At 46.6% G+C, this 26,998-nt stretch overlaps 1 protein-coding gene across 2 annotated transcripts in view; it reads left to right on the top strand.

Moving 5' to 3' along the window:
• Positions 1-26,998, top strand: part of PPM1G (protein phosphatase, Mg2+/Mn2+ dependent, 1G) — a 27,964-nt gene extending 966 nt beyond the window's left edge. Inside the window, exons 2-11 of one of the 2 annotated variants that reach the window (XM_010565899.1) lie at positions 179-257; positions 4,511-4,580; positions 18,846-18,931; positions 20,852-20,984; positions 22,446-22,915; positions 23,345-23,482; positions 24,297-24,531; positions 25,431-25,560; positions 25,719-25,821; positions 26,269-26,998. In XM_010565899.1, the coding sequence (XP_010564201.1) occupies positions 204-257; positions 4,511-4,580; positions 18,846-18,931; positions 20,852-20,984; positions 22,446-22,915; positions 23,345-23,482; positions 24,297-24,531; positions 25,431-25,560; positions 25,719-25,821; positions 26,269-26,472 (1,623 nt within the window). In that variant the 5' untranslated portion in view covers positions 179-203 and the 3' untranslated portion in view covers positions 26,473-26,998. The remainder of the gene's footprint in view (positions 1-178; positions 258-4,510; positions 4,581-18,845; positions 18,932-20,851; positions 20,985-22,445; positions 22,916-23,344; positions 23,483-24,296; positions 24,532-25,430; positions 25,561-25,718; positions 25,822-26,268) is intronic. The other variant, XM_010565898.1, reaches the window with a different exon arrangement.

The following is a 26,998-nucleotide window of genomic DNA, read 5'->3' as shown; positions in this document are numbered from 1 at the left end:
CCCCGTGCGCCGCGGGGGGGGGGGGGGGGGGGGGGCGGAACTACTTTGTAAAGGTGCTTGTATAAGGGCAATGTCGAGCTGCTGGGACTACTTCTCTGTCTGGCCAGCAGTTACTCGTTCTTTGCATTTAACACCGTCCATGAGTACGATTAATCTGCTGGTTTATTTTCCCTTCCAGGCAGCCGGCAAACAGGCTAAATTAGATGAGGATTAATACTGGTCCCTCAAACCCCCAGGGTACATCTTCTCTGAACACAGTAAAGCAGCCTTCTTGTTTGTAGCCCTTTGGCTAGTTTGGAGAGGATGCCTCATTCAGACTGTCGGGGATTGATTTTTTGCAAATATGGTTTTGTGAGCCATGCTATCAGATACTTTACTGCTACTGAAATGTTACAGCAGTCTTGCTGGTGACAAAACAGTGACCAGGTGTTTCCTCCTTTCTGTGTGCATCAGAGCCCTCTGAAACTGTGAGCTCTAGTTTCCAGGGTAGAAGAGGCAGGAGAATTTGGTGCTTGTGCTCTTAAGATACACTCAGAGTATGTGTGTGCTAAGCTGACTGTGACTGATAGTATCTCAGCTGGTCCATCCTAGTGACCTCTGGAGGGGTGAAATGGTGGTACAGAGACATTACTGGAACACTGAGGTGATGTGCAGTGTAATCTCTGCAAGGCAATTAGCTCATGTGTAAGAAGCTGAATGCAGGCAGTGTTCTGGCATCCTTGGTGCACAGAGGCCAAAAGTGTTTTAAGGAGGCAGGCCTGGATGAGGGAGAGCAGAGAGTTGCCCCTATTTATGATGCTGGTAGGCTAAAATAGCCCTCCCACAGGTGGGACATTGGCTCCTCATTTCACTTATTTGAGGTCTGTTCTTGCTGCTGTTGACCTTTACAGAAATTGGATGAGGCCCAGAGCTTGCAGCTGTGTTTTCTGCACTAGCCAACATCTTTGGCTTATCTCCCTCTCGGCAGAAGGAATACTGAGGCCATTGGTGTAGACATGGTTTAGCTGTGTTATTACAAGAAATGAGAAGATGGCCGGAGCGCTTGTGTTACAAGTTGAACTGCTGCAAATTGCTTCTAAGTCTGTGATGGGATAGAAACATGCATTGTTGCACATACAGCTCGGCAGAAATTCTTTTGCATTTTCTTGCGTTCCAGGGCTGTGTTCTTCTCTGTGTCTTGTCTTGGTTTGTGGTTTTTCCTTTTCTTCATGTTTAATTGTACTTTTGCTCTTCTGTAAGGCTTGGAGAAAGTTCTGAGCAAATATTTACGCTTATGGCTTTAGTTATGTTAGTGAAGCCAGTAAGAGTGTGTACAAGTGGTAGGACACAGGCATTTTTCGGTAGCAGAAATTTGTGTAAAGGAGTTGTCTGTTGTCTTTAACTTACATTTTAGGAGCCCCCAAGTGAGGTAGGTATACAGGGCCCTGAAGAAATACTATAATAAAAATCTGTTCTTAGTCCAGAGAGGTTGCTTTGTGAGTAAGGAAATGTTTGGGGCAGATGAGGGACCCAAAGGATAAGGATACCAAAAAAATAGCATTAGGTACTATGCGCAAATCAGAAGAGGGAAAAAGGTGAAGAAGGCTTTGTGGTACAGAGAGGAGTGCTCTGGGATACAGGGAAAGGTGCAGGAGGCACTTTGGAAGTAGTTGGATGGGGCCTCCCTGAGCTCTTTGGTGCTGTTCTGACCATATCTCCAAAATGAGACATCCAGCAACCCCTGTGTGCAGCTTCATTCCTGGGCTCAGAAAAAAAAGCCCTTGCTTCAAAAAATGCAGAATTTGGCTCAAAATATAGAGATTTGTCAAATTAACTCTCAGTTTTAACTTGTTTGCTAATTTCAACTGAATTTGATCTTTGATGTTTCAAAGTACTGTTTTTCAGTACTGCCATAGTAACCACTGAGGTAGCTGGGGGACACCTAGAATCCCATCCTTGAGGGGAAGGCTAGATAGCAGAAAGCTGGCATCCAGGCTTTGTGAGCTCTTGCTCAGTCTGAAGAGCATGAGATCATGGTTACTTGGAGGACAATTGCTGCAGTGAGCTTACCAGGCCTGGAAGCAGGGAGGGAGACTTGTAAATGACAGCCTTTTGTGCTGGCAGCACAAGGTGGTCTTAGTGGTCAGTCAGAAGCCCTCTGAACTGCTTGTAGTGTTGAAAATGCCAGGGACTTGAGTGTAGCACGGCTTGTGGAGCCACTGCCACTTATGCTAGGAGCAGTGTAGAGCAAGCCCTGTGCGCAGCATGGGAGCTGAACCATCTCCCACCAACATGTGCTGGCCTTGTTTTTCTGCCCTCCTTGACTGCAACGCCCTGGTCCAGAGTCAGGACAAGTGGTGAGTGCTCTACAAATAGAGACGAGACCGTTTTTGCTGCCAATATTGGGTTTCCTCCCCAGCAGCATTTGCGTTACTTGCTCTAATTAAACTGCTGTTTAGTCACCTGGGACTTATCCCAGTTACTTTGTTGTGGTTTTGCTGTCTCAGTAGCTTCTGTAAATGCTCTGAAAAGTGAGCATAAAAATGCTGGTTCCTTGTTTATTCTTATTTTCATTCACTATCTCCAGTGAGCTCTCTGGTTAAATTTCCTACATTATAATTCAGAGTCATTTTTTTCATTTTGAACCAAGATTGTGATTTGCCTGTTCAGATGCTGTTTTCACCACAGTGTCAGGAGTTTCATTGCACTAAGTCCTGCATAAACCCAGAACCTCTCTTTTTCTCTTTTCCTTAGCACTTGATAGAAATTGCAGGGGAATGGAGTTCTCTTAAGATTGTGGGACTCTGGAGGGCAAAAAGCTCTTATTCAAGGAGTCCTACAGTAAAAAAGTAGAAGAGCTCAACAGTTGCTTGGCTGTGCAGAAAGTGTAGCTCTGTGTGTGTATAGAAATTTTGGGTTATGGGTGGGCAGTATGGACGCATCCAAATCTTTAAGCCAGCTGTCTTGGAGTAAGCACAGTGTTTTGGAGCAACTGTAGCACATTCAACTTTAAGGTGATGAACTTGAGCCACAGCAGAGAGACTAGATCATGTTGTTTAAAGTATCACATGATTGTTCTTGAACAAAAGTATGTGGGATGTGGTCAGGCTGTAAGTTGGTAGGTTAGGGCTTGAACTTTAAGGAATGTTAGGAGATTAGTTGGGCAGGGGGAGGGTTTAAGAGAAAGATTCACTCCATCCATCAGTTCTAGGCTTTGCGTTGAAATAGCTGAGTTCTGTTTGCTTACCTGTAGGGTGAAAGAGGTCAGGCACCTGGCTGTAAAATCTGGGTGTTGCCCCCTTCAAAGTGTTCTGTTCTTGAGAGACCTTGTGGAGACAAAGGTTGCTCAGCGTATATAGCTTATATGTTGTTGATCTTTCTAGTTTGGGAGCATGCACAGGGAAAGGCTGGACACAGTTTGATATTTAAGCCCAAAATGCCCCTAGGATACACCTTCCCTCTCATTTGGCCCCAGAGATTCTCAGAGTTTTTGGACAGTTGCAAGAACGAAGACTTATGTCTTACCTTAGGAAGTGATACCTGGGTTCATACTTTGGTTTTTGCACTGTTAGTTGATGAGTTACTTGTCTTTTGCTTCACTGATTAAAAGAGATTTGAGAGAGGCCAAGCTCTTTGCCTTGCTTGTCAGGTAGCTGTGCCTCAGGCCAGCAGTGCCTTCCTGGAGCATCCCACATGGCAAGAAGAGCAGGAAGGAGCCTTTGTCCCAAGAGAAGGTTTTCCAGCCCAGTTGTTGTTCTCACTGGATGTGGTAATCCTGTGTCCTGCAAGGCTGCCTTTTATTGGGTTGTTCAGGTACACAGCTGCTGCTGTCTGTGACCATATTCATCAGGACAAGCAAAGGCAAAGCTACGGCTGGTTGAAGGCATGAGGTCAGGAGGCTCTGTGTTTGACCTTCTAGCTTTGTCAGTGCATCAGCATGGCTTTTCAGTTTGCATGGCTCTTGTTTGGCAAGAACTGTGGGAATGACCAGACTCCATAGGTGAGTTGCATTTGTCTGCGTGGGGGAAGTTCTAGTGTATTGGTACCAGTATAACTTGTATTTTTGTAGTTACGCTGGGCTAGACAGCCCTCAGCCTAGGTACCAGTTTGTGCAATAGAGCACAGCTTGCTGCCTCATGTTCTTTAAGGACTGTGAGCTTTAACAGTAACACAGGCCTTACAAGTACTGTGAGCAGAGGGATTTGGTTCTGGCTTGAGCTTGGCCATATCTAGAGTTGTTGTACTGAGGATCTGAAGGTCTTTCTGGTACAATCGCATGGTGTCAAGGCTGGGTTACTGCTCTAGCATAGAGCGCACCATAACATTAAAAATCCATGTCCCCTCTTTGAAGATGAGTGCTCACCAGGTAAGCTTTTGAGAATATGAGAGGAGGCTTTCTTACTGTTCCTGCTCTCCCTCTGGATTTGAGAATCCCTGTGTCAGTGCCCATAGCCTCGCTGCTCCTTTCTCCCACTTCTCTGCACGGTCTGGTACAATCCATGTCATTCCAGGCTTTTGCTCTCTCTTTCAGGATGCACACAACTGCATACCCGAGCTGGACAGTGAAACAGCCATGTTCTCAGTCTACGATGGACACGGAGGTAACTGCATCCACTGTGTTCTCTCCAGAGTCCTTCAGTGTGGCTCTTCTAGGCTCTCAGTGGCTGCTGGGCCAAGCATCTATCTATCATTAGAAATTTGCTCCTTCTTGGGAAGCATTTTTTTTGATAGATATCATTGACTAAGGTTCTGAAAGTTTCTTAGGTTTTCTAGAAGGAACGTCGTGAGTTGATATGAAATTGAAATGAGATTTGCATTCTGTCTTCTAAAAGTTTTAAGAATGGCTGTTTTCTTGGTGGATAAGCTAGACAGGATAATCACAGAAGAGTGGCAGTAAGAAAAACTACATGAGATTGAACCAAAGGTCTGACTCTAGTCAGTATGTTCTGGTAGTTGTCAGTACTGGTTGCCCAAGGAAAGAGTAAAAAAACAGAACAGGCAGATCCATTCCCTGACATACTGTCCCAGCTTCCATTCCCCACGTAAGGGCTCCCTGAGCTAGAGGTTACAGCCGTTCGATCTTACAGACATGCTTGAGTCTTCTTGATGAACTAACTTCGTGAATTTGTCTAATTGCATTTTAAACCAGGTTTATATGTTTGGAGGTTATTTGCATAGGGTATTTTGTGTAGAACTGTATTTGAAAAAAGACTTTGATCTAAATCTGCTGCCTGATAATTTCACTGGAATATCCCCAACACTTATGAGAAATTAGTGAATAATCACTCCATTAGCACTTTTTACTTTCATAATTTTGGACTTCATGTCCTTTCTTCCAGTCAGAAGAGTCCTAGACTTGTCTCTGGTCGTACAGCTGAATCTGTACTATTAAATAACAGCAGCACCCATTTTGTGGCCCTGAGGTCATGTCCTGGTTTCGGCTGGGATAGAGTTAATTGTCTTCCTAGTAGCTGGTATGGTGTTATGTTTTGGATTTAGTATGAGAAGAATGTTGATAACACACTGATGTTTTCAGTTGTTGCTAAGTAGTGTTTATACTAAGTCAAGGATTTTTCAGCTTCTCATGCCCAGCCAGCAAGAAGGCTGGAGGGGCACAAGAAGTTGGGAGGGGACACAGCCAGGACAGCTGACCTAAACTGGCCAAAAGAATATTCCATACCATGTGACATCATGCCCAATATATAAAGCAGGGGGGAGTTGGCCAGGGGTAGGGGGGGATTGCTGGTTGGGAACTAACTGGGCATCAGTCAGCAAGTGGTGAGCAATTGCATTGTGCATCACTTGGTTTGTATTCTTTTATTATTATTGTCATTTTATTATTTATTATTATCATTATTATTTTCTTCCTTTCTGTTCTGTTGAAGCGTTCTTATCTCAATCCACAAGTTTTACTTTTTTTTTTTCCCCTGATTCTCTCCCCTATCCCACTGGGTGGGGGGGAAGTGAATGAGCAGCTGCATGGTGCTTAGTTGCTGGCTGGGGTTAAACCACGACAGCTCAATTGGCACACTCTGGCCACGCTGATGCTGTTAAACTGTCTTAGCGTTTAGCATAGTGTGGCTGCTTCCAAACTGGCTGTTGGTCTCTGAGTGTGCTAATTAGCTTATGCCAAAATTGCACCATGGATCATTCTAGTAATTTTTAGCATAGGTGATAAAATGCCTGGGCCATGGAACTCATTAGGCTACTGGTGTTGGACGTAGCCACAGATTCCAAACATTATATTGTACCACAGCTGTGATTATATTTGTCCTTTTTTTTGTGTGGACATAATCTAATTCTGCGACATGCTTTTAGTTAGGCTGACTAGAACTGCCTATACCTTTCAAATTAGATATACCGTGAATTTATTGTGACGTAAGTGTTTTCTGCTTTGTTCTCAGTTCCTTTCCTAACAATTCCTAACAGCATGTTAGCTGTTTTGATACAAATAAACTGTAAGGTGACATTTTTAGAACTCTGTTACCAGTTTCTTCCAGGTCTTTCCTTAAGTGGTGATAGATGGTTTTGAGTCCATCCGACAGGAATATGGAGGTTGGTTGTCTTGTCTTTTGTTCATGTTCTTGTCTTTGTCAGTGAGGAATTTAATCTGCCAATATCACGTAAAAGTGCAAGATCCTGCTGTTAAATTTTGCAAGTTATCTTAGTTTTGATCGTTCTGAATGATCCATCACTTCTTACTGACCTCTTTTCCAGATTGTTTATGTAGATGTTGAACAACATAAGTCTTCAAAGAACTCTCCCAGTGGCTATCCTCTGTTTTGAAAACTGTCTGCTTCTATCAAACCTTACTTCTTTTCCCATGGCAGCTTAGCATGTAAAACATTTGATGATTTATTTGAAAGCTTTTTGAAAATCTATATGGAGTAGATCAACTAAACTGCCTATTTCCTCCTGCTCATTGAATCTTTGAAAAAACATTGACCAGTTTGTGACATTCTCTGTTGTATATTTAACCCCTGCCCATCCTACCGTATGTATCCATGTATCTGCTAATTCTATTTATTACAATTTCTACTGTTTGCTGTGTTCACATACCAGATATGCTGGTCTGTAGTGTTGTGAACCCATTTTCCACCACATTCTGAGGCTTTTCAATTTATTTTTTTGGTATGATATGTATGCCTTTCATTTCTCTGACAATGGAGCAGATTCAAGTGGAAGGTTACATACTGCAGTTTGTAATTTCTTGCTCTCATTTAGAACTGACTTATCTAATTCTGCCAATTTGTAAATAAGAGTTTAATGCCTTTTTTTGCAATAGTCCTTATTAAAAAGGTCAGCCTGAGTAGGTAGCTGACTAGTAGCTCTTCAAAAGATGTAATCTCAGACTGAAGCATTTATCCTTTTAGCTTTATCCTTTTAGCTGTTTGTTTTAATCTCCTTCTAATAAGTGTCTTTATTGACACATAGCTCCCCCTTTTTGGAGATCAACATATCATAGTGAGGTTTTCTTTTTGCTCCTACCAGGGTGTTTAATTTGAATACAGCAAGCCCTGTTGTAATTTTTTCCCAGTTTGTATGCAGAACGATGGATCTCTTTTGCCCTGTTCTTGGTCGTTGTGCTGGTTTTGGCTGGTTTGCTGGGTTTTGGATAGAGTTAATTTCCTTCATAGTAGCTAGTATGGGGCTATGATGTGGATTTGTGCTGAAAACAGTGTTGATAATTCAGGGATGTTTTTGTTATTGCTGAGCAGTGCTTACACAGGGTCAAGGCCTTTTCTGCTCCTATCACCCTGCCAGCAAGCAGGTTGGGGTACACAAGAAGTTGGGAGGGGACACAGCCAGGACAGCTAACCCCAACTGACCAAAGGGATATTCCAGACTGTTTGACATCATGCTCAGCAATAAAACTAAGGGGAGGTTGGCAGGGGAGTACTGCTTGGGGACTGGCTGGGCATCGTTTGGTGCTGAGCAGTTGTTTTCATTTGCATCTCTTGTCTTCCTTTTCTCTCTCTCTTTTTATTTTCCTTTTCATTATAATATTATTAGTGGTGGTGGTGTTATTATTTCAATTATTAAACTGTTCTTACCTCAACCCATGAGTTTTTTCACTTTTAGCCTTCCAACTCTCTTCCCCCCATCCCCGCTGTGGGGGAGTGAGCAAGCAGCTGTGTGGTGCTTAGCTGCTGGCTGGGGTTAAACCATGACAGTCCTTTTTTGGGGCCCGAAGGGTTTGAGATAATAACAGATTGACCAGAGCGTATTAGAAGGGATTTATATCTGTTAACAGTTGTGGGTCACGATATTGATTCATCTGTTCTCAGTATTAGTTTATCTGATCTGCGCCATGCTCTTTTTTTTGCTGTATATGTTAAAGATTGTGTTGGCTTTTGCAGTTTGCTGTGCTCTGTAGTGATCAGTGATGTTTTGCCTGGGAGATTTGTTATTAAAACACTGACCTTGAGCTTAATATGGTATTTGGGCTCTGTACTGAAGCCATTACTGTACTTCGGGTACCATCTCTCATGGAGACAATTAACAATTATACTTCTTCCTCTGAGAGGTTTTTTGTGGAGACAATACAGAATGGCACCTTCGCTACCTTCTCCTGTGATGTCTTCTCCCTTGTTACAATAACTTCTCAGTAACTTGAACATCCTTGGGTACTTAAAATATTTCTATTGGTATTTCTTAGGAATATTGCTTCAGTTTTGTCTAGGGTTAACAAGCAATTTAGGAATATGACCCAGGCTCCATGAGAGTATGGTTATGGGTGCCATGGCACGGCATCTGGGAGAGTATGGGCAGGTATCTAGAGAACTTCTCGCCTCCAATGGTCTGGAACTTCACTCCCAAACAACTACAGAATCCTGATGAAGTGACAGAATGTTTGGGGGGAAAAAAAAAAAAAAAGGCTGTGGCTATTCCAAAGAGGCACAACTTACCGCACTGTGCTGGGCCCTGGCCAGCGTTTACCAGTGCTGCTCAATATTATGCAGCACCCTCAGGGAGAAGAGAGGGAAAACATACCAACAGACACTATGGCTAAACCAGACACTATATCAGCTGTCCCTATAACTAAAAAGAAACAATGGAAGCAGAAGTCAGCAAGTCTGCTCATTTAGTAAGGGATGAAGAAGCTTCTCCTAAGACAGAGCAGGAGAAAGAATCAGAAGAGGCAGCCTGTTCTGCAGCAGAGCAGTCACAAGAACAGGAAGAGGAAGAGACTGAAATCATAAATGAGACAGAAACCACCCTAAGTAAGCTGCAAGGCGTGCGAAAAGATTTTAGCCATCAACCAGGTGAGCTAATTCTCAGCTGGTTACTCTGATGCTGGGATATTGGGGCCAGTAGTCAGGAATTAAGAGGGTGAGGAAGCCCAGTAGCTGGGATCCCTTGCTGTGGATAAGGCCATTAACAAAGGGATTGGAAAAAAGGCAGGAGTCCTCAGTCTTTGGCAGTGACTCCTGTCAAGTGTGAAGGACAGGTATCCCTTCAGGAAAGAATTTGCAAATTCCCAGAGCAAACGGACCAACATTGAGGGAGGTATCCAGTGTCTGAGGGAATTAGCTGTGTTGGAGGTGATCTATAACAACCTGGATGACATCTGGTACACGTGATCCATGTGGCAAAAGTTTGTATGAAATGCACTGACGTCATACACCCACACCCTGGCGATGATGAGCTGAACAGACACAGAGGCACTAACTATAGATGAACTGGACAGGCAACTCCGAAAATACAAAGATAATCTCGCTTTCTGCATGTGGGCCTGTGTCTCAGATGTGGACAGACTGACCCAAAAAATGTCCGAGCAAGCAGAGAAGGATAGGTCTTCCTCACACACTCCAACCAAGGCCTCAGCTATTAAGAGTCAGCCTTTTTCTGCTCAAGAGAGAGGGTACCAGAGGTGTACACCATATGCAACCCTGTGGTTCTTCCTGCATGACCAGGGGTAAGATGTGAGGAAGTGGGATGGTGACTCTACCTGGAGACTAGAAACTTGGGTACAGGAACTGCAAGGAAAAACAACAGCCAAAAAGCATCCATCCAGGAAAATTACTGCTCCAGTGTCTGTTGGGCAGAGTAGAAAGGGTGATCATACTTTTGACCCTGATGAAGGGATTTCTGTTTTACAGTTACAAAAATCGAGTAATGAAGACTCAAACCAGGAATAGAGAGGCCCTGCCTTTGGCCAGGCAGAGGAAAGGGACAACTGAGTTTGCTGGACTGTGCAGATTCAGTGGCCTGGCACATTCCTAGAGTATAAAACTCTAGTGGACACCAATGTACTCTAATGCCATCAGATTACAAAGGGGTGGAATCTATCTGTATCTCTGGAGTGACAGGAGGATCCCAAGAACACTGTATGTGTTGGAGGCTGAGGGAAGCCTAACTGGGAATGAGTGGCAAAAGCATCCTATTGTGGCTGGTTCAGAGGCTCCATGTATCTTTGGCATAGAATACCTCAGGAGAGGGTACTTCAGAGACCCAAAAGGGTACTGATGAGCTTTTGGTATAGCTGCTTGAGTACGGAGAAGATTAAACAGCTGTCTAGATTGCCTGGTCTCAGGGGACCCGTCTGTGGTAGGGTTGCCGTGGGTTAGTTAAAGAACAGCAGGTGCCAACTGCTATCATGACAGTGCACCAGCAACAATATCACACCAGTCGAGACTCCCTGGTTCCAATCCATAAGCTGATCAGCAACTGGAGAGCCAAGGAGTGATCAGTAAGACTCATTCACCCTTTAACAGTCCCATATGGCCAGTGCAAAAATCTAATGGGAGAGTGGAGTCTAACAGTGGACTACTGAGGCCTGAATGAAGTCACACTGCTGCTAAGCGCTGCCGTAGCAGACATGCTGGAACTCCAGTATGAACTGGAGTCAAAGCCCACCAAGTGGTATGCAACAATTTATATTGCCAATGTGTTTTTCTCGATCCCTCTGGCAGCAGAGTGCAGGCCACAGTTTGCTTTCACATGGAGGGGTACCCAGTACACCTGGAATTGACTGCCCCAGGGGTGGAAACACAGTCCTACTGTTTTCATGGATTGATACAGACTGCACTGGAAGAAGGTGAAGCTCCCAAACACCTGCAGTGTATTGATGACATCATTGTGTGGGACAGTGGAGGAAGTGTTTGAGAAGGGGAGAAGCATAATCCAGATTATTTTGAAAGCTGGTTTTGCTATAAAACAAAGTAAGGTCAAAGGACCTGCACAGGAAATCCAGTTTTTAGGAATAAAATGGCAGGATGGGCATTGTCATATCCCGATGGATGTGATCAATAAAATAACAGCCATGTCTCCACCAATTAACAAAAAAGAAACACAAGCTTTCTTAGGTGCCATCGGTTTTTGGAGAATGCGTATTCCAGGTTATATTCTGATTGTAAGCCCTCTCTATCAAGTGACCGGAAGAAGAATGACTTTGAATGGAGTCCTGAGCAGCAGCAAGCCTTTGAACAAATTAAACAGGACATAGTTTGTGCAGTAGCACTTGGGACAGTCTGGACAGGACAAGATGGAAAAATATGCTTTACACCTCAGCCAGGGCTAACGGCCACACCTGCCGAGAGACTCAAGGTCAACCTTGAGGGTTTTGGAGCCAGGGATATAGGGGATCTGAAGCCCGTTATGCTCCAACTGAAAAAGAAATATTAGCAGCGTATGAAGGTATTCAAGCTGCTTCAGAAGTGGTTGGTACTGAAACATAGCTCCTTTTGGCACCTCAATTGCCTGTGCTGGGCTGGATGTTCAAAGGGAGGGTCCCCTCTACACATCAGGCAACTGATGCTACATGGAGTAAGTGGGTCACACTGGTAATGTGACAGGCTCAAATGGGAAGCCCCAACTCCCTGGGAATCCTGGAAGTGATCATGGACTGGCCAGAGGGCCGAAACTTCAGAGCATCATCAGAGGAGGTGACTTGTGCTGAAGAGGCCCCTCTGTGTAATAAATTACCAGAAAATGAAAAGCAATATGCCCTGTTTACAGATGGATCCTGTCGTATTGTGGGAAAACATCAAAGGTAGAAAGCTGCCGTGTGGAGTCCTACATGACAAGTTGCAGAAACTGTTGAAGGAGAAGGTGTATTGAGTCAGCTTGCAGAGGTGAAAGCCATCCAGCTGGCTTTAGATATTGCGGAAACCACGACAATTGTCTTTGCCTTCTGATCTGCCTTAGCGTTCTGCCTCCCTGTCATTGTCTCAGGGTGGGATTTGATACTCTGGTTTTAAAATTTTTCTTTTCCTGTTTTGGCATAGTATTCCAATCCATAGGGATTCTGTGATATTTGTTGTTAGCTAGTTTATTTGTTATTTGGCTCTAAGCTTTATTTAATATTCAAATGGTGTGTATGTATCTAAATACAGATCAAATCTTGGAGTGGGATCTACTTTCAGCCTTGTGAAGATGAGATGGGATGGGTTTGTGCATGTATATGCACTGAAAAAGATTTGATCTAGGAACCTGTATCTCTGGAGGCCTTTTTCATGCCTAGGTTTCTGCCCTGAGGCTGCTGCCCATTCTTGTCTTCACGTGTCATTTTCAAGCCTGCGCTCCTGGAGGTAGAGAAATCATACTGCAGTGAGATTCCAGCTGAGTCTTGGGTACTCTGGAGCCAGCCTTGCCTGAAATGCCAAGATAAATTGACTTTGTTCCATATTTCATCTGAATGTGACTCCTGCTTTTAAAACTGAATCAGATTTAGTTTTTGGCAGTGGCATCTAGCCATGCAGAAATATGCTCTGAGACCTGAACTTTCCCATGTATGCTTTCACCTTTCTGTGTGGTCTTTCAGACATCCTGAAAACCCCACATGCTCTTTTGCAAAGAAAAGCGGTCTCTTTTTATAATTTTGTAGGAACATAAAAGTACACACTCTGGAGAACCCTCCAGATACTTACTTTTTCACTGAATTCAGTGCTACATGTTACATGTTTTACTTTAGCCTCCTGAAGACCTTCCTACTACTGCATCTGTGTCACATTAAGCAAAAAATGCAGCTCAGGCTTTGGCATTACTTAGCTGCATGCTGCTTTTCTAGAAAACATTAATAAAATGATTCATGGAGACTTTAAGACTTTTACAGTGGGTTTCACACTGGATTTGTGGAAGATGTGATCCTGGATTCATTGTTGGTTATGTATTATGGTTATAGCTGAGTAATTGTATTCTCTAAGTGTTCAGCCCCTGAAGGCTTTTGAAGTCCCCAACAGCTGAAGGCAGTCCACACCCATGGGTACCAGGGCCTGCTTTTGTACCTCTGCTTTTCCTCTGTCCTGCTTCTCGGGGAAATGTGAAGAAGTGCAAATTGCATTTGGTAAGGTTTTCTTTTCCCTGCTGTCCTAAAACTGTCAGTGCCAGGACTCCTATCGCAGTTTAAAACACAACTTGGAGTGTGTAGAGCTTTGTCTTGAAGTTAAAAGCAACAGACTTCATTCCTCCCCCTGGGGAGATAGTCCTGTGGTCTTGCCCTCTTTGGTGAGGGGAAGAGCCTGTGTGGCAGTTCCTCACACTTACCTTGCTGTGCTATATTGTACTCATGCACTCATCCTTCTCTTGCGTAAACAAAATTGTTTGTTTTCTGGGTGTTTGCATCTTTGGAAAATTCATTCCGTTTTACTGCTTTGCAGGTGAGTTTTATGCTTCAGATAGCTCTTCCCAACATTTACCATTTTGCTGGAAATGTTGTCTTAAATGCTTTTTACATGTAAGGGCAACCAGGACCATTTGCTGTAAGTCTGCTTAGGAAACTCTGCAGCCCTGAGTATTTAATTTGTTGCTGATATGATTTTGAGGCTTTTAGTCACTTCTGATGCCCAGGTGAGCATGAGTGGTTTTGGGAATATTTTATCCTGGTGGATTGTCTGTTGGTTCTCTATACAGCCATAATAAGGGTGTAAATTTGTATGTATAACACAGTAACTGCAGAAGTGAGGGAAACTTAATTTTGAGCCAGTGGTGTAGTAGGTGAGGCACCATCGAAGAAAAGCAGCAAATGGCTGTAAAGGGAATGGGGAAGTCTTTTGCTCTGAGATCCGTGTGGTGTGTCCACAGAGTCACCGTTACTCAGTTGCAGCTGGTGTCTTTTTGATAGTTGTTCTCCTCCCTAATTCTGTGCCGCAGGCTAGGAGTATCATGGGCTGAATCCTTTGAACCCTAGTGGAACTGACAGGGAAGGACGTTGATGAAGAGCACCAAGCAGGAGTGAGGTGTCTAAATGAGCTTTTGTAATTACCTGGCTCTTCAGCCCTGCTGCTGATGCCCTCAGAGGGAGGATGCTTGATATTTAATGAAGGTGAGACCTTGATAAAATGTGGTGGGTAGTCTGATTTTGGCATAAATGTAACCAAATCCAGGTTTGTGTTACAGAACGAACTGAAAGGAGCCATTAGTGTCCACCAGGTAATTATGCTGATTGCACCCAGGCTAAACTGCAGAAAGGCTTCCTCACCACAGCTGGCCCTGGTACGCAGAGGCCACACAGTGTGCAGGTTAGGACCTGGAGTGAAGTAGAGCTTCTCTGTTGTACTCCAACAAAGGCTTTGTCAGTGAGAAAAACCTGGTGGGTTTCTTGCTGCGACAGGTCCAGAAGTGCTAAGGTGGAATATTTTAGTACGTCTGCATGTAGAAGATTAATTCCTTGAGCCAGTTCAGTTTCTCTGTCCACTGGCAGCAATGTGCTTTGAGTTACTGACTCAGCTTATAAAATGCATTGGATCTCACTGGGACTGCTGTGCAAGCAGCTAGACCTGAGGTCTGTGTGCTGGGCCAATAGCTGCCTCCTGTGCACCAAAGGGACACACACCTATTAGATTTGAGGACTTGTTTTCATGGATTATCTTCCACGGCCAGAGGACTCCAAAAGAGAACCTTGTTATTCTGGATCTTTTGGTTAAAACACTGTAAGTGAGCACCTTTGTATCCTTTGAGCAAGGGAGATGGAGTACCACAACAACCAGCTCTGCTCACAGACGGTGACCTGGTTTGAGGGTGAGCTGCAGCTGATGAAGAGAGAAGTCTAGGAGACTGGCAAAAGGGTCCTGTGTGAAGCCTCATCAGTTTGCAGCAGAAATGTCTGTTGTGACATCTGTGCTGGAGCTGCCTGGGAAGCAGCAATGGTTTCTTGTCTTCTGTGGCACCTACAAACTCTCTTACAGTAATTTGAGTAGCTGCAGTCAGGCACATCAGACATTCCTGGATCACTATTTAATCTCAGTGTCCCTGTTTCAAAGAAATGTCTTGTTTAACTGCCAAAGCTTTTCATATTGGGGCTTGTTTCCTGCTTCTCTGGTGACAGAGCAAGACCTTTCTCTATTGCATTGCTTTGCACGGTGCTGCCAGGCTTGTGGAAAGCATCTTCCTGCAGGCTGTGCTCCAGCCTCATGCCCTGCCAGCTTACAGGGGACATACTGGGGCCAAGGCTGCAAAGCTGTCAGTGGCTTTCTCAGATCAAGCTACTTGTTGCTGTGAAGAAAATCCCTTGTCCCTAGCTGTAGCAGAATGATTGCATGGGTTCAGTCATCTTTTCCATCTGGTGGGTGATCAGGTGTCCACGCTGGTATTATTAGATCTGTCAGCTGCTTCCAGTAGCACAGATTGCACAGAGCTGCTGCCTCATCTGCAGACCCTGCTGGGCCGGGACAGGGGTGCCCTTTGGTCACTGTCTTCTCCCTTTCTGATCTCAGCAGGTAGCTACAGCCAGTCCTCTTCTGCCAGAACAGTTACCTGGTACAAGCGATGCAGGGTTTTACCCACCCCATTCCTGTTTGGGGTAAGACCATTGGGGAAGCCTCTGAAGAGCTGCAGGGCACAGCATGGCTTGTGTGGAGATGACACACCTGCATATCTATCATACGCTCTGGATGATGCAGTTCAGTGCCCCAGAGAGCGTCAAAATGAGATGAGTAAGAGATGTCAGCGCCATCATGCTGGTCAAGATTGGGCAGGCAAGAATGATTCCAAGTTGGAAGAGAAACTGGAGGAGATTGCAGCTGCCCCGTGTGATGACCAGCAGTCGTGACAGCAGCCTGCTGGGCCTGTATAGTTCCTGATTTGGGATTTGATATTCCTGCAGTTTTCCTAGTTTTTCTCCTCCTCGGACTGCTGAGGCACACTCAGTGCACCACCTTGCTTAATGGTCAAGCCTGTACATGGGACTGCATCACTGGCATGTCTAGGTCTCGGCCAAGTCCTGGAACTCGCCTGGAACAGCTCTGCCCATGGAAGAGCCCTGTGTCCCTGCAGCAAACTGCCCCATCTGCATTTGGGCCAGGCTGGTCTGCTTGATCCCTGTCATATGAGTGAGGATGTAGCAGCTGTCTGTGTTCTCTGCAAGTGCTTCAGGGCTACTGTTTCACGGCCTGCTAATTTACGCTCTAAGTAAAAGCAGCCTAAATAAAAGGGCACACATAGTGTGCTCCTGGCCTGTTGTCCCAGAGCCATCTCATAGAGCTTTTGGATCTGCTGCATGGTTTTCTGCTGTGGTCCAAGACCATGCGCGCATTTTCCTCGGTGGCTATACCTCTCTGAGCAGCCCCTGCTCACTCCCCCCAGTCCATCAAGTGATCTGGAAGACCTGTCACTGTCGTTATTCACCACTCCCTCTATCTACAACTTTCTCAGAAATTTTGTTTTATTTTGGCTTTTTGATAAAAATGTTACAGTATCATCTGGAGCCAGTCCTTCAGGACTACATATAAACACATCTTCCCACGTGATTTTTTCAGTTCAGTCTCATGACTGGTAGTTGGCAGCTCCTTAACCTATTCTGTATGTGCTGTCTTGAAAGTTTAACTTCTTAAGTAAAGTGCTGTCATATACATATATGTATATGTAAGTTTTATGTAATATTTTTATATATCTATGCACATTATATACCTTACCTGAATCTGTTATATCAGCATGCTTAGTTTTATCCTAGTATCTTTAAGAGCAGAAGTTGAGTTGGATTGGCAAGACCTACTTCCGTAAGCCCATGACAATGGACATTAATTGTCTGTCCTTTTCATCGGAGATCCTGTAAGGTCCATCCAGTCTTTCATTTTTCTGCCAGGTCTGTGGTTGTCAGGTCACCTTGGTATTCCCTTTTAAGTTGTCATTAAAATGCTAGGGTCACTCCTATTTCTTAGATCACTTATTTTTCTGTGATCTTCCTTTTTTGTTTTTCCTCCCTCTTCCTCCCACTCTGCATTTTTGAGAGCACGGTCAGAATAGACCTCAATCTCTTTGTTGTCTAGATCTGTAGCATTGAACTTTTTGCAGCACTATTTTAACAGCAACTGTTTTGCAAGGTTTCTGTTCTTTGTCAATGGCCACTTGATCCCTTTTCTGCAGGCACATTTGAAAAGTCCCTTGTCTGCTGTTTCTTTCTTTCTCCCAAATCTCACTACCTCTTCGCTTCCCACTATGTTCCCTCTGCCTCTCCTTTTGCTAAACTGATGGCTAGCTCCTTCCCACCCTTCTCATACTTCCCCCTCAATTCCCCTGCTCCCCTTTCCTTCACAGAGCTTTGCTCCTGTGTGCATTACTTCTCGTCATGCCCAGCTACCTGCACAGCTTCTGTTTGGCTGGAAGAAAGGGAGGGAAGCTGGGATGTGCTAGCAGGGAGGTCAAGAGTTGAGTGGCTGTTACAGCTCTGCTGTAAAAATTGTCCTTCTCTAGCCAGGAGGGAAGGAGCACATGTGGCACTCTCACCTTACTTATAGCCATAGGAAAGCCAGCAGTGTGCAGAGACGCTCCCGAGCACTATGCTCCACTCACTCATACTACTCCTGCTTCGCCCTGTCTTAGAGAATGGCTCATCCAGCACAGTCTTAAGCACGGTCCTGGACCCTGCAGTACAACCCTCCACCTGCCTGTGGTCTGCCCTGCTCCCTCTCTGCCACTCTTCTGTGGCTGTCATTTACTTTGTTTCTCAGTTTCTAGTTCTAATTTTTCTTTCTCATGACCTGTGAGCCAGGTTCCTATGTCCTACATTGCTCTTTGCCTCTCGTATAAAAACCTAAATTACTAGACTGATCTCTTACAAGTTGCACTATTCTTTCTGGTCTCACTTGCTGAGCTGAACAACAGAAATTCACAATCCCTCCCTCTGTTTAATCTTCTTCCTCTCTTAATAGCACCTTCATGATCACAAAAAATGTATCTTGTGCTCTGTTGCATACGTGACAGTACTACTGAGCTGTTGGAGTGGTTCTGGCTTTTAAAAATCTTTCAGCTGCTCTAGGAGTGGGTGCTTGGTTTGAGTTGTTGACCATCAGTCCAAGTGATCCTCTGCTGTCGGCAGGCTGGTGTTCTGGTCACCATTCACTCATGCCGTGCACACACGCACGCCTTCCTCTACCAGGATGACTGCTCTGCCAGTCAGGACCCTCATCTTCCTCAAAGGCTTATCTTAAGGCTGTGGCATCATATTTTCATTGGTCTAGAACACACACTGGAATACATAATGCTTTTTGTGCTGCTCGTTGTGTGTTGGTAGTGCTCTGAGAGAGAGTTTCCCATGACCAAAAGCTTGCCTTTTCCTCTGCTTGTTGTTTATCCCTGCGCTTACATGTGAAAATAGAGCTTTCTAGGTAGGATGGGCCTAAACAGTTGACTGAAGTGCCAAAACAGGCCTAAGCTCCCTTTCAGGAAGCTTACAGCATCGGCCAAAGCTGATGGGTAAGAGCTCATCGAGATTTGCCAGTGGTCATCAGCAAATCCTGCTGGTCTGGAGATGTAGCCTGCTGGGAGGTGTGAGTGAGATCCCCAGCAGTCTGTTGCTGCATGACTTTTCTGCGTCTTGGTTAGTTCTGCTTTGTGTCCCAAGATTTGCCTCAGGAATTCAGTTGTTCAAGAGTGCATTTTGCTTCTGGGAGGACCAGCCTCTTTAAATGATTTCTGCTGTCTTTCAGGAGAAGAAGTTGCCCTGTACTGTGCCAAGTATCTTCCTGAGATAATCAAAGACCAGAAGGCCTATAAGGAAGGCAAATTGCAAAAGGTAAGAATCCAGCTCTGCCCGGAAACAAGCAAGCACCAATGCAGAAGTACCCGATACTTATGTGCAGGGCCCTGTTCCTCCAAGGTCTGTCTGCCATGTCTTCCATTTTAATTTCCCTTCCTTGTTTCTAGAAGTGTACACCAGGTGTTGATTGTATTTTCAAAGATAAACCTTCTTCTATTTTCCAGCTTTTTTTTTTTTTTTTTTTTTTTTTTTAAATTTTCAGACTCATTCCAGTCAAAGGTGTGGGCTGGTTCCTTGTATGGTTTTGGTGGGTTGTTTTTTGGGGGGCAGGGGTAGCTTTTATCAGAGGTGGGAGGTTAGTTCATGTCTTGCTTCCACCAAGTGATCCCTCTCTTGTAGTTCTCCCTCCTAGTACTAATGCCTGATCTGATGTTGGGTATCCCGCGGGTTGGTGCTGGGATCTGTAGCAGTGGGGGTGAGGGGAAGGCAGTCCCTCCAGAACTTCCATTTAAATCTAGACTGAGAATAGTCTACAAAGCAAATTTGAATCAGTTTGTGGCTCTTGCTTTAGGCTGAAACACCCAAGTATCGTGCTTTGCTGATCCCAAGCTGCTGTGCTCGCTGACTGCAATAATCCTGTCTGCTGAGTAGAGGAGCCTGCATGCTGAGCCATTCCGCACAGTGGCTTTGAATGCTATCCTGTCCCCCTGTGGGCTCCAGCAAGGCTTGCGACTCAGTGTCCCATAAGATCCTCCTAGAGAAGCTGTGGAAGTGGGGGCTGGATGAGCAGACAGTGAGGTGCATTGAAAACTAGCTGCGTGGCCAGGTCCAGAGGGTGGGGACCAGCAGCGCAAAGTCTAGCTGGAAGCCATTAACGACCGGTGTACCCCAGGGGTCAATACTGGGTCCAGTCCCATTTAACGTCTTCATTAATGATCTGGAGGATGGGGCAGAGTGTACCCTCAGCAAGTTTGTAGATGACACCGAGCTGGGAGGAGCAGCTGTACACCAGCAGGTCGTGCTGCTCTGTAGTGCAGAGGGATCTGGACAGGCTGGAGAAATGGGCTGCCAGGAACCTCATGAAGTTCAGCAAGGGGAAGTGCAAAGTCCTGCCCCTGGGCAGGAACAACCCCAGAGCACCAGTACATGCTGGGGGCTGCCCAGCTGGAAAACAGCTCAGCAGAAAAGGCTTCAGGGGTCCTGGTGGGCACCAAGTTGGCCATGAACCAGCAACATGCCCTGGCTGCAAAGGCAACAAATGGCGTCCCGGGCTGTATTAGGCAAAGCGTTGCCAGTTGAGAGAGGTGATGATCCTTCCCCTCTGCTCAGTGCTGGTGAGGCCCCCCCAGGAGAGCTGGGTCCAGTGCTGGGCTCCCCAGTACAAGAGGGACATGGACATACTGGGAGAGGGTCCAGCAAGGGGCCACCACGATGCTGAAGGACGGAAGCATCTCTGCTATGGGGAAAGGCTGAGAGGCCTGGGACTGCTCAGCCTGGAGCAGAGCAGGCTCAGGAGGATTGAATCCATGCCTACAAATACCTGCAGGGAGGGTGCCGAGAGGATGGAGCCAGGCTCTTCCAGTGGTGCCCAGTATCATGACCAGAGGCAACAGGCACAAACCGGACCCTGCGAGGTTCCCTCTGAACATCAGGAAACGCTTTTCAGTGTGAGGGTGACTGAGCACTGGCACAGGTTGCCCAGGGAGGTGACAGAGTCTCCATCCTTGGAGCTATTCAGAAGTTGTCTGGACATAGTCCTGGGGAACTGGCTCTGAGTGTCCCTCCTGGAGCAGGGTGTTGGATCAGGTAGACCCCAGAGGTCCCTGCCAGCCTCAGCCATTCTGTGATTCTGTACGGTGTGTGTTCTGGAAGAGACTTGATTACACAGCATGACATGCAGGCATCCTGTAAGGAAGATAAAACTGTGCACGCTCTCATGTCTGTGTTCACACATAGGCACTGGAAGATGCTTTCTTAGCCATAGATGCCAAGCTTACCACTGAGGAGGTGATTAAAGAGCTCTCTCAGATGGCTGGGCGACCCCAAGACGATGAAGATGAGAAGGAGAAAGTTGCTGATGAAGATGATGGTAAGTCAGATGCCACTGAATAGACAAGACTGCAGCTCCAGGACAGAGACTGAGAGCAGCTGGGCCAGGTCTCCTTTAGCAGGTTTTCTGTCCAAATTTGTCAGTTAAATTTCAGCTGGAGTTGAACTGCCACCCCTCAGCACTGTTTATCGCTTTGGGCTGGTGCTAGGGGAATTCTGGTTCATTTGGTAGCTTAATCCTATGAATAATAAACCAGTCTGTCACAGTTTTCCATAGAGCTTCCTCTACGGGGTGCAGAGTTCTAGGATGTGTCAGAAACCTCTGAGCTGGGAAGTGGGCTAAGTTGTGAAATATGATGTTCCATATGAAATATGGAACAATATGATGTCCAATGCTTAGCTTTCCCAAGCTGGTGTCAAGACACCAGCTGTAGGTAGGATTGAAGTAGATTCTGGTCTCTTCAGCAATTCTTTTTCTCACAAAGAAGCAAGTGTGCTTTTCCACCAGCAAGCAGTTGGCAGACCATGAAGCCAGCTAGAAGGTGAATCCCAGGGTAGAATCCTGTGCTGCCCTCAGATGAATGTCTTGTGACTAGCCTTTGAAGCAGATGTGAAGCGATATTGTCACCTTCAACACTGCATGTTGGTCTGAAAATGCTGAATTTGTTGGCCGTCATTCTCCAGCTGACAGGGACAAAGTGGTGGGTTGGTTTTTTTTGGTTGGTTGGGCTTGTTTTTTTTCTTTTTGTCCTGTATTTTCAGGAGTATTTGGGATATGGGTGTTTCTTTTCCTTTCGGGATTAACTAGCAAAGAAGATTATAACCAAGGGGATGTCAGTAGGGAAGCAGTGGTCATTGCCTCATAGTTTAGGGAAAGTCATCCTATTTTCTGTCTAGTGTCCCATGTGGGAGGTACTGCCTAAAGCTATTCTATCATCTGTTTGTAAGTGTTTAGATTACAGCTGTTTGGGATCCCTGTGGTGCTTAAGGCCCATGGAGCAACTGCTATAACAAAAACTTCTTGTTCCTGGTTGCAGTATTAACGAACAAATCTGCACATGAAAGTGGTCTATCTGCTTCCCCCGCAGCTTCAGATGCGCCTGCACTCGAGAAATATGAGGCTCTTTACCCTCCAACCTTACATCCAATTTAAATGCTCTGTGCTGCCTACAAGTCAGCCAGATAGCATCAGAGGCCGGAGGCACTAGGGTAACTTGCAGACTGCATGCATCAGCTGTGGTTAGAAGCCATTGCCCTTCCATTTGCATATTGTTCATCTGCAGCTCCTGGAAGCTGTGGGACGGTGCAGGCCTGGCTGCATTTGTCTGTGCCTGCTAGTGAGCAGCCTGTTGAGCATTGCTGAAACCTGTCTGCAGTAGCAACCTCCAGCCAGGGCAGCTCACTGCTGAACCCAGTGTGTGCTCCACAGCTGCTGCTATGGTGATGTACCCTGCTTTCTGACCCTCTTTGTCCTCACCCCCCTCCCCCTTTTCATTTTTAGTGGATAATGAGGAAGCTGCTCTTCTGCATGAAGAAGCCACAATGACCATTGAGGAGCTTCTCACACGTTATGGACAAAACTGCACCAAGAACCTCAAAAACAAGTCTTCAGCTCCAGCTGGGGAGAACGCTGCGGAGGGGACAGGCAAGCAGCATGATGGGGAGTCAAATATGAATGGAGAGGCTGACCCAGGGGAGCTTACCGACCACAAGGAGAGGAAGAATGGGAAGCCAGATGAAGAAATCACGGGTATTTCCTCCACCTCAGACAAAGCCAGCGCTGGAGGCAACAGTCCTGCTCTGCAGAAGCCTGAACTAGGCAAAGGTGACGAGGCCGTCACCTCTTCTACTGGGGAGGCCGGGCCCTCCTGCTCCTCTACGGGAAAGCCCCAGCGCACAACCAAATCCAAATTTTTTGAGGACAGTGAGGATGAGTCAGATGAGGTTGAGGAAGAGGAGGAAGACAGTGAGGTAGGAAACAGCACTGGGGCAGAGTGGCCTTCTGGCTGGGCAGAATGCGTTGCTTACTGTGGTACTTGAGCTACGAGCTTCTGGCTCATCCTAGGTGTGTCCTAGGAGTAGGTTTTTCAGACTGATACTATGAGACCATCTCATGGGAGTGTTGGGAATTGTTTAGATAACCCTGATGGAAACATAACCTCATCTGTGCAGCGGCCATAATAGATAGCCCTTGGTCTTGCTGCATGCGCCATCCCTCCATTCACTGTGTTAGTTGAAACTAGCTGCTCTGATTGTAGACATCAGGTGTGGGGGAAACATACCAGGTCATCTCACTCTTCTGGGGCAAACTTATCTGTCCCCAGGATGGAGGGACCAGCTGTCTGGGGGGGGCACTGAGAGTATCCTGTGTGACTCCTGGTGGTATCTCATTTCTTGTAGGAATGCAGTGAAGATGAGGATGGTTACAGTAGTGAAGAGGCAGAGAATGAAGATGATGAAGATGACACTGAAGAAGCAGAGGAGGATGAGGATGAAGAGGAGGAAATGTTGTTACCAGGCATGGAGGGGAAAGAGGAGGTGCACACTCTGTTCTTGTGTTCTGCAGCATAGTGTGGAGCCAAGGGCACTTGGGGGGGAGGGGACTCAGCAAGGAGTTATTTCTGTTCAGATGGGGATAAAACATCCCTTTTGTTCTCCTGAGGCTGAACACAGCTGCTGACAGCCTGACTTTATGCAAAAGGCTGAGGCACAGGGCATGGATCTGGGCAGCAGGTTGAGATCGGAAGAGGCTGACCCCACTGCTGGGTTTGCTGTGCTTAGAAACTGCTGGGGGAGTTGGTGTGGAAGGAGAGTACAGGACAGTAGCAGGACTGCTCTGCTGGCACTGCTGCTCCTGGGCAGAGGATTGCTCTTTGCCAGGCCAAGTCTGTGGCTCCTCAGGCCATGGCAGTGCTGGTGGATGGGCCAGGGACCCAGGATGTCAGGAAAAGGGGACTACAGCTTCCAAGGTGCCAACCTCTCTTTGGAGAGATGTCCTGGCTTGCAATGAGGCTTCTGCTTGAGCTGGGCTGGGGCTGGAATCAACACATTAGAGCTGAGGGTATAGCAGGACATGTTGAACACTGGAGAATCCTGAACCACTGATGCTTTGTGAGGCTGGAATGGAGGTATTGCTTGACCCTGCCTCTCAATGAACATGCTCCTGCTGTGTTTCACACTTCCCTCAGGCTTTTCTCCATTGTTCTGTGGGTGCTTATGGGAAGAAGGGGTGAGACACAGCACCTCAGGGTTTGGGACACTGCTGGGCTTGTGGTAGCTAGTGCTGGTTCCCTTACTGACCCAATACAGAGCAAGAGAATGGAGTCTCAGCATAATCATTTGTCTCTTGCAGCCTGGCTCTGACAGTGGAACAACTGCTGTTGTGGCGCTTATCCGGGGCAAGCAGCTGATTGTGGCTAATGCTGGAGACTCTCGGTGCGTGGTGTCAGAAGGTGGCAAAGCTGTCGACATGTCATATGACCACAAGCCAGAGGATGAGGTGGAGCTGGCCAGGATAAAGAATGCTGGCGGCAAGGTCACCATGGATGGGAGAGTGAATGGCGGTCTCAACCTCTCCAGAGCAATCGGTGAGCAAGACAGGGGTGAATGTTGGCATGCCTGGCCTCAGAATGCTGTGCCCAGGACATCCATGCTTCCAGGTAGTGAATAACGCTGAGATTGTACTGGGAAATACACAGAGAAAGGAAGAAAATAGCAGCAGCGGTGTGAGTGGAGAGTACTTGTGCAGAAGGACCCAAACCATTGAAATTATTATCCTAGTGTAAAGAGATAAAAACACATGTAGGATAGAAACCAGGAGTTTGTTTATCTCGGGAGACACTAGCATTTCCACCAACTATTTTGCAGTGGCCCTAGAAGTGCCTTCCTAGGATGTAAGTCCAGATGCCAGTCAAAGCTGATAATCAGTTTTCTCAAGTGAGCTTTGGCTACTGAGGGTTTGGGAAGACCTGAATCCAGCAGTGTGATGTGGGCATTGCACTGAAATATCTGGCCCTGGATAGCCTGAGCTTCTGGAAAGTGAGCATCTAGTGTTATCACAGCAAAGCCAAGCTAGTGCTGGGGTGAGCTGCAAATCCTGCTCCAAGACATGGGATAGCTTCTTTCATGAGCATTGCTGCAGGATCTCAGCTGGTGTTGTCAGGTGCTGTGTGCTGTTGGACTGGTGTTGCCCCAGGAATTGGGGAGGTGGCACTTGGTTTGGGGTGAAGAGATGCTGAACTGGCAAAAGGCACCTGTTTCCCATTGTATGGCAACAGTGTGTTGGGCTCGCCAAAGCTGATGCCTTGAACATGTGGCAGATTTTTCTGTCTGATGCGCTCACAGCCTGATCAGCTCTGGTTGTGGGAGCACTGGCTCCGATTCTGCTGGGCTTGCTCTTTGGCAGGGCAGTGTTTCTCACTGTTCAGGGGTAGGCAGCACTGCCAGGGCCCACCCACAGGAAAAGTGATCTTCCTCTCCACTACAGGTGATCACTTCTACAAGCGAAACAAGAATCTGCCTCCAGAAGAACAGATGATCTCTGCCTTGCCCGACATCAAAGTGCTGACAATAAATGATGACCACGATTTCATGGTCATTGCCTGTGATGGAATCTGGTGAGTAGTGAGGGAGCAATTGTGTCTCTTGGGCATCACCACTCCAGTCTTTCTGTGGAGCTGGGCCTCGGGAAGGCCCAAGGGCCCTGGGTGCTAATCAGACACTATGGTATGGCTGCTCCCTCCACTTGCCCTTCTGACTGCTCCACTCTATGCAGGAATGTGATGAGCAGCCAGGAAGTGGTGGATTTCATCCAGTCCAAGATCACCCAAAAGGATGAGAATGGAGTCCTGAGGCCGCTCTCCTCCATTGTAGAAGAGGTAAGGTCCAGACCTTCACCATCCCTTCCGCACACAGTGTTTCTGCATCCCAGTTTGGTGCCTGACTCTGCCCTCCCTCTCCATCACACTGGTTTGTTTGTTCAGCACTTGGGGTATCTGGCAGCATACGGGCTGCAACGCTGGCTGGAACAGGAGCAGAGACGCCTCTGAATTGTGACTCAGTTCCTTTGGCACCCTTACCAGTGTTTCTGACCTCTAGGCTGCTGTCAAGCCAAAGGAGTTTCTGTCCACTTTCAGAAAACCAGGGCTGTTGAGGCTGTTTCTGTCCCTTGTCTGGTTGCAAACAGCATTTGAGCCCAGCCTGCGGCGTTCTGGCCTGGCAGCCCCTAAGCTGCTGTCAGTTGTAGAATGGGCCCAGTGTCTCAGGTTATTCACAGTGCCATGTCTGTGCTCTCTGCTAACCTGTCCTGTCCCATCCCTCCTCAGCTGCTGGATCAGTGTTTGGCTCCAGACACCTCAGGGGATGGCACTGGCTGCGATAACATGACCTGCATCATTATCAGTTTCAAACCCCGTAATACACACCCACCTGCTGAAAGTGGGAAGCGGAAACTGGAGGACATGGCAGCACCGGCAGCACCAGCAGAAGAGAATGGCGGTGATAACAACAAGAAGGCCAAGCTGGAATAGCAGGCCTTGCACAGGGACTTTGCTGTGCACTCACCAGACTCTTGTTTCTTAAACATGCTGAACTCAAGACTCCAAGGTCTTGTCCTTTTTTTAGCCTTAGCAGAGGCCTTGTTTGTCTGTGTCCTGGTTGGGGGGGTGGGGGGCGGGTCTGGTTAGCAAGGGCATGTCGCACTGTTCATCTGTAACCATTCCAAAGAGGGAGCCGAGGGCAGAGCCGCGCGCGGGAGCAGCCACCAGCCACAGCGCAGGAGCCTGCCACAGCTGGCAGCCTGTGAGCGCAGAGCCCTGTGGTTAGAAGAAGGATGTCCCCCCATTGTCTCCGTGTGGTTGTTGCCATTTCTGTGCCTGTGAATTTCTGTTCGGAGGGAAGAACTTTTTCACTGTTGAGGTTTTTTTAATCTGCACCCGATTATTTAAGGCCCTTTCTGTTTTTATTTGTGAAACAATCTGGCGGTAGTGCTGCTGCCACACCTCGTTCTGTTGTACACTTTCAATCAATACTTTTTTCAAACTAAAAGCCCGGAAA

This window comes from Haliaeetus leucocephalus, unplaced genomic scaffold (genome assembly GCF_000737465.1).
Source record: "Haliaeetus leucocephalus isolate CR32 unplaced genomic scaffold, Haliaeetus_leucocephalus-4.0 Scaffold197, whole genome shotgun sequence".
Taxonomy (NCBI): Eukaryota; Metazoa; Chordata; class Aves; order Accipitriformes; family Accipitridae; genus Haliaeetus; species Haliaeetus leucocephalus.
Note: the sequence above shows the minus strand (reverse complement) of the source record. Positions and strands in the feature narration are given on the sequence as shown.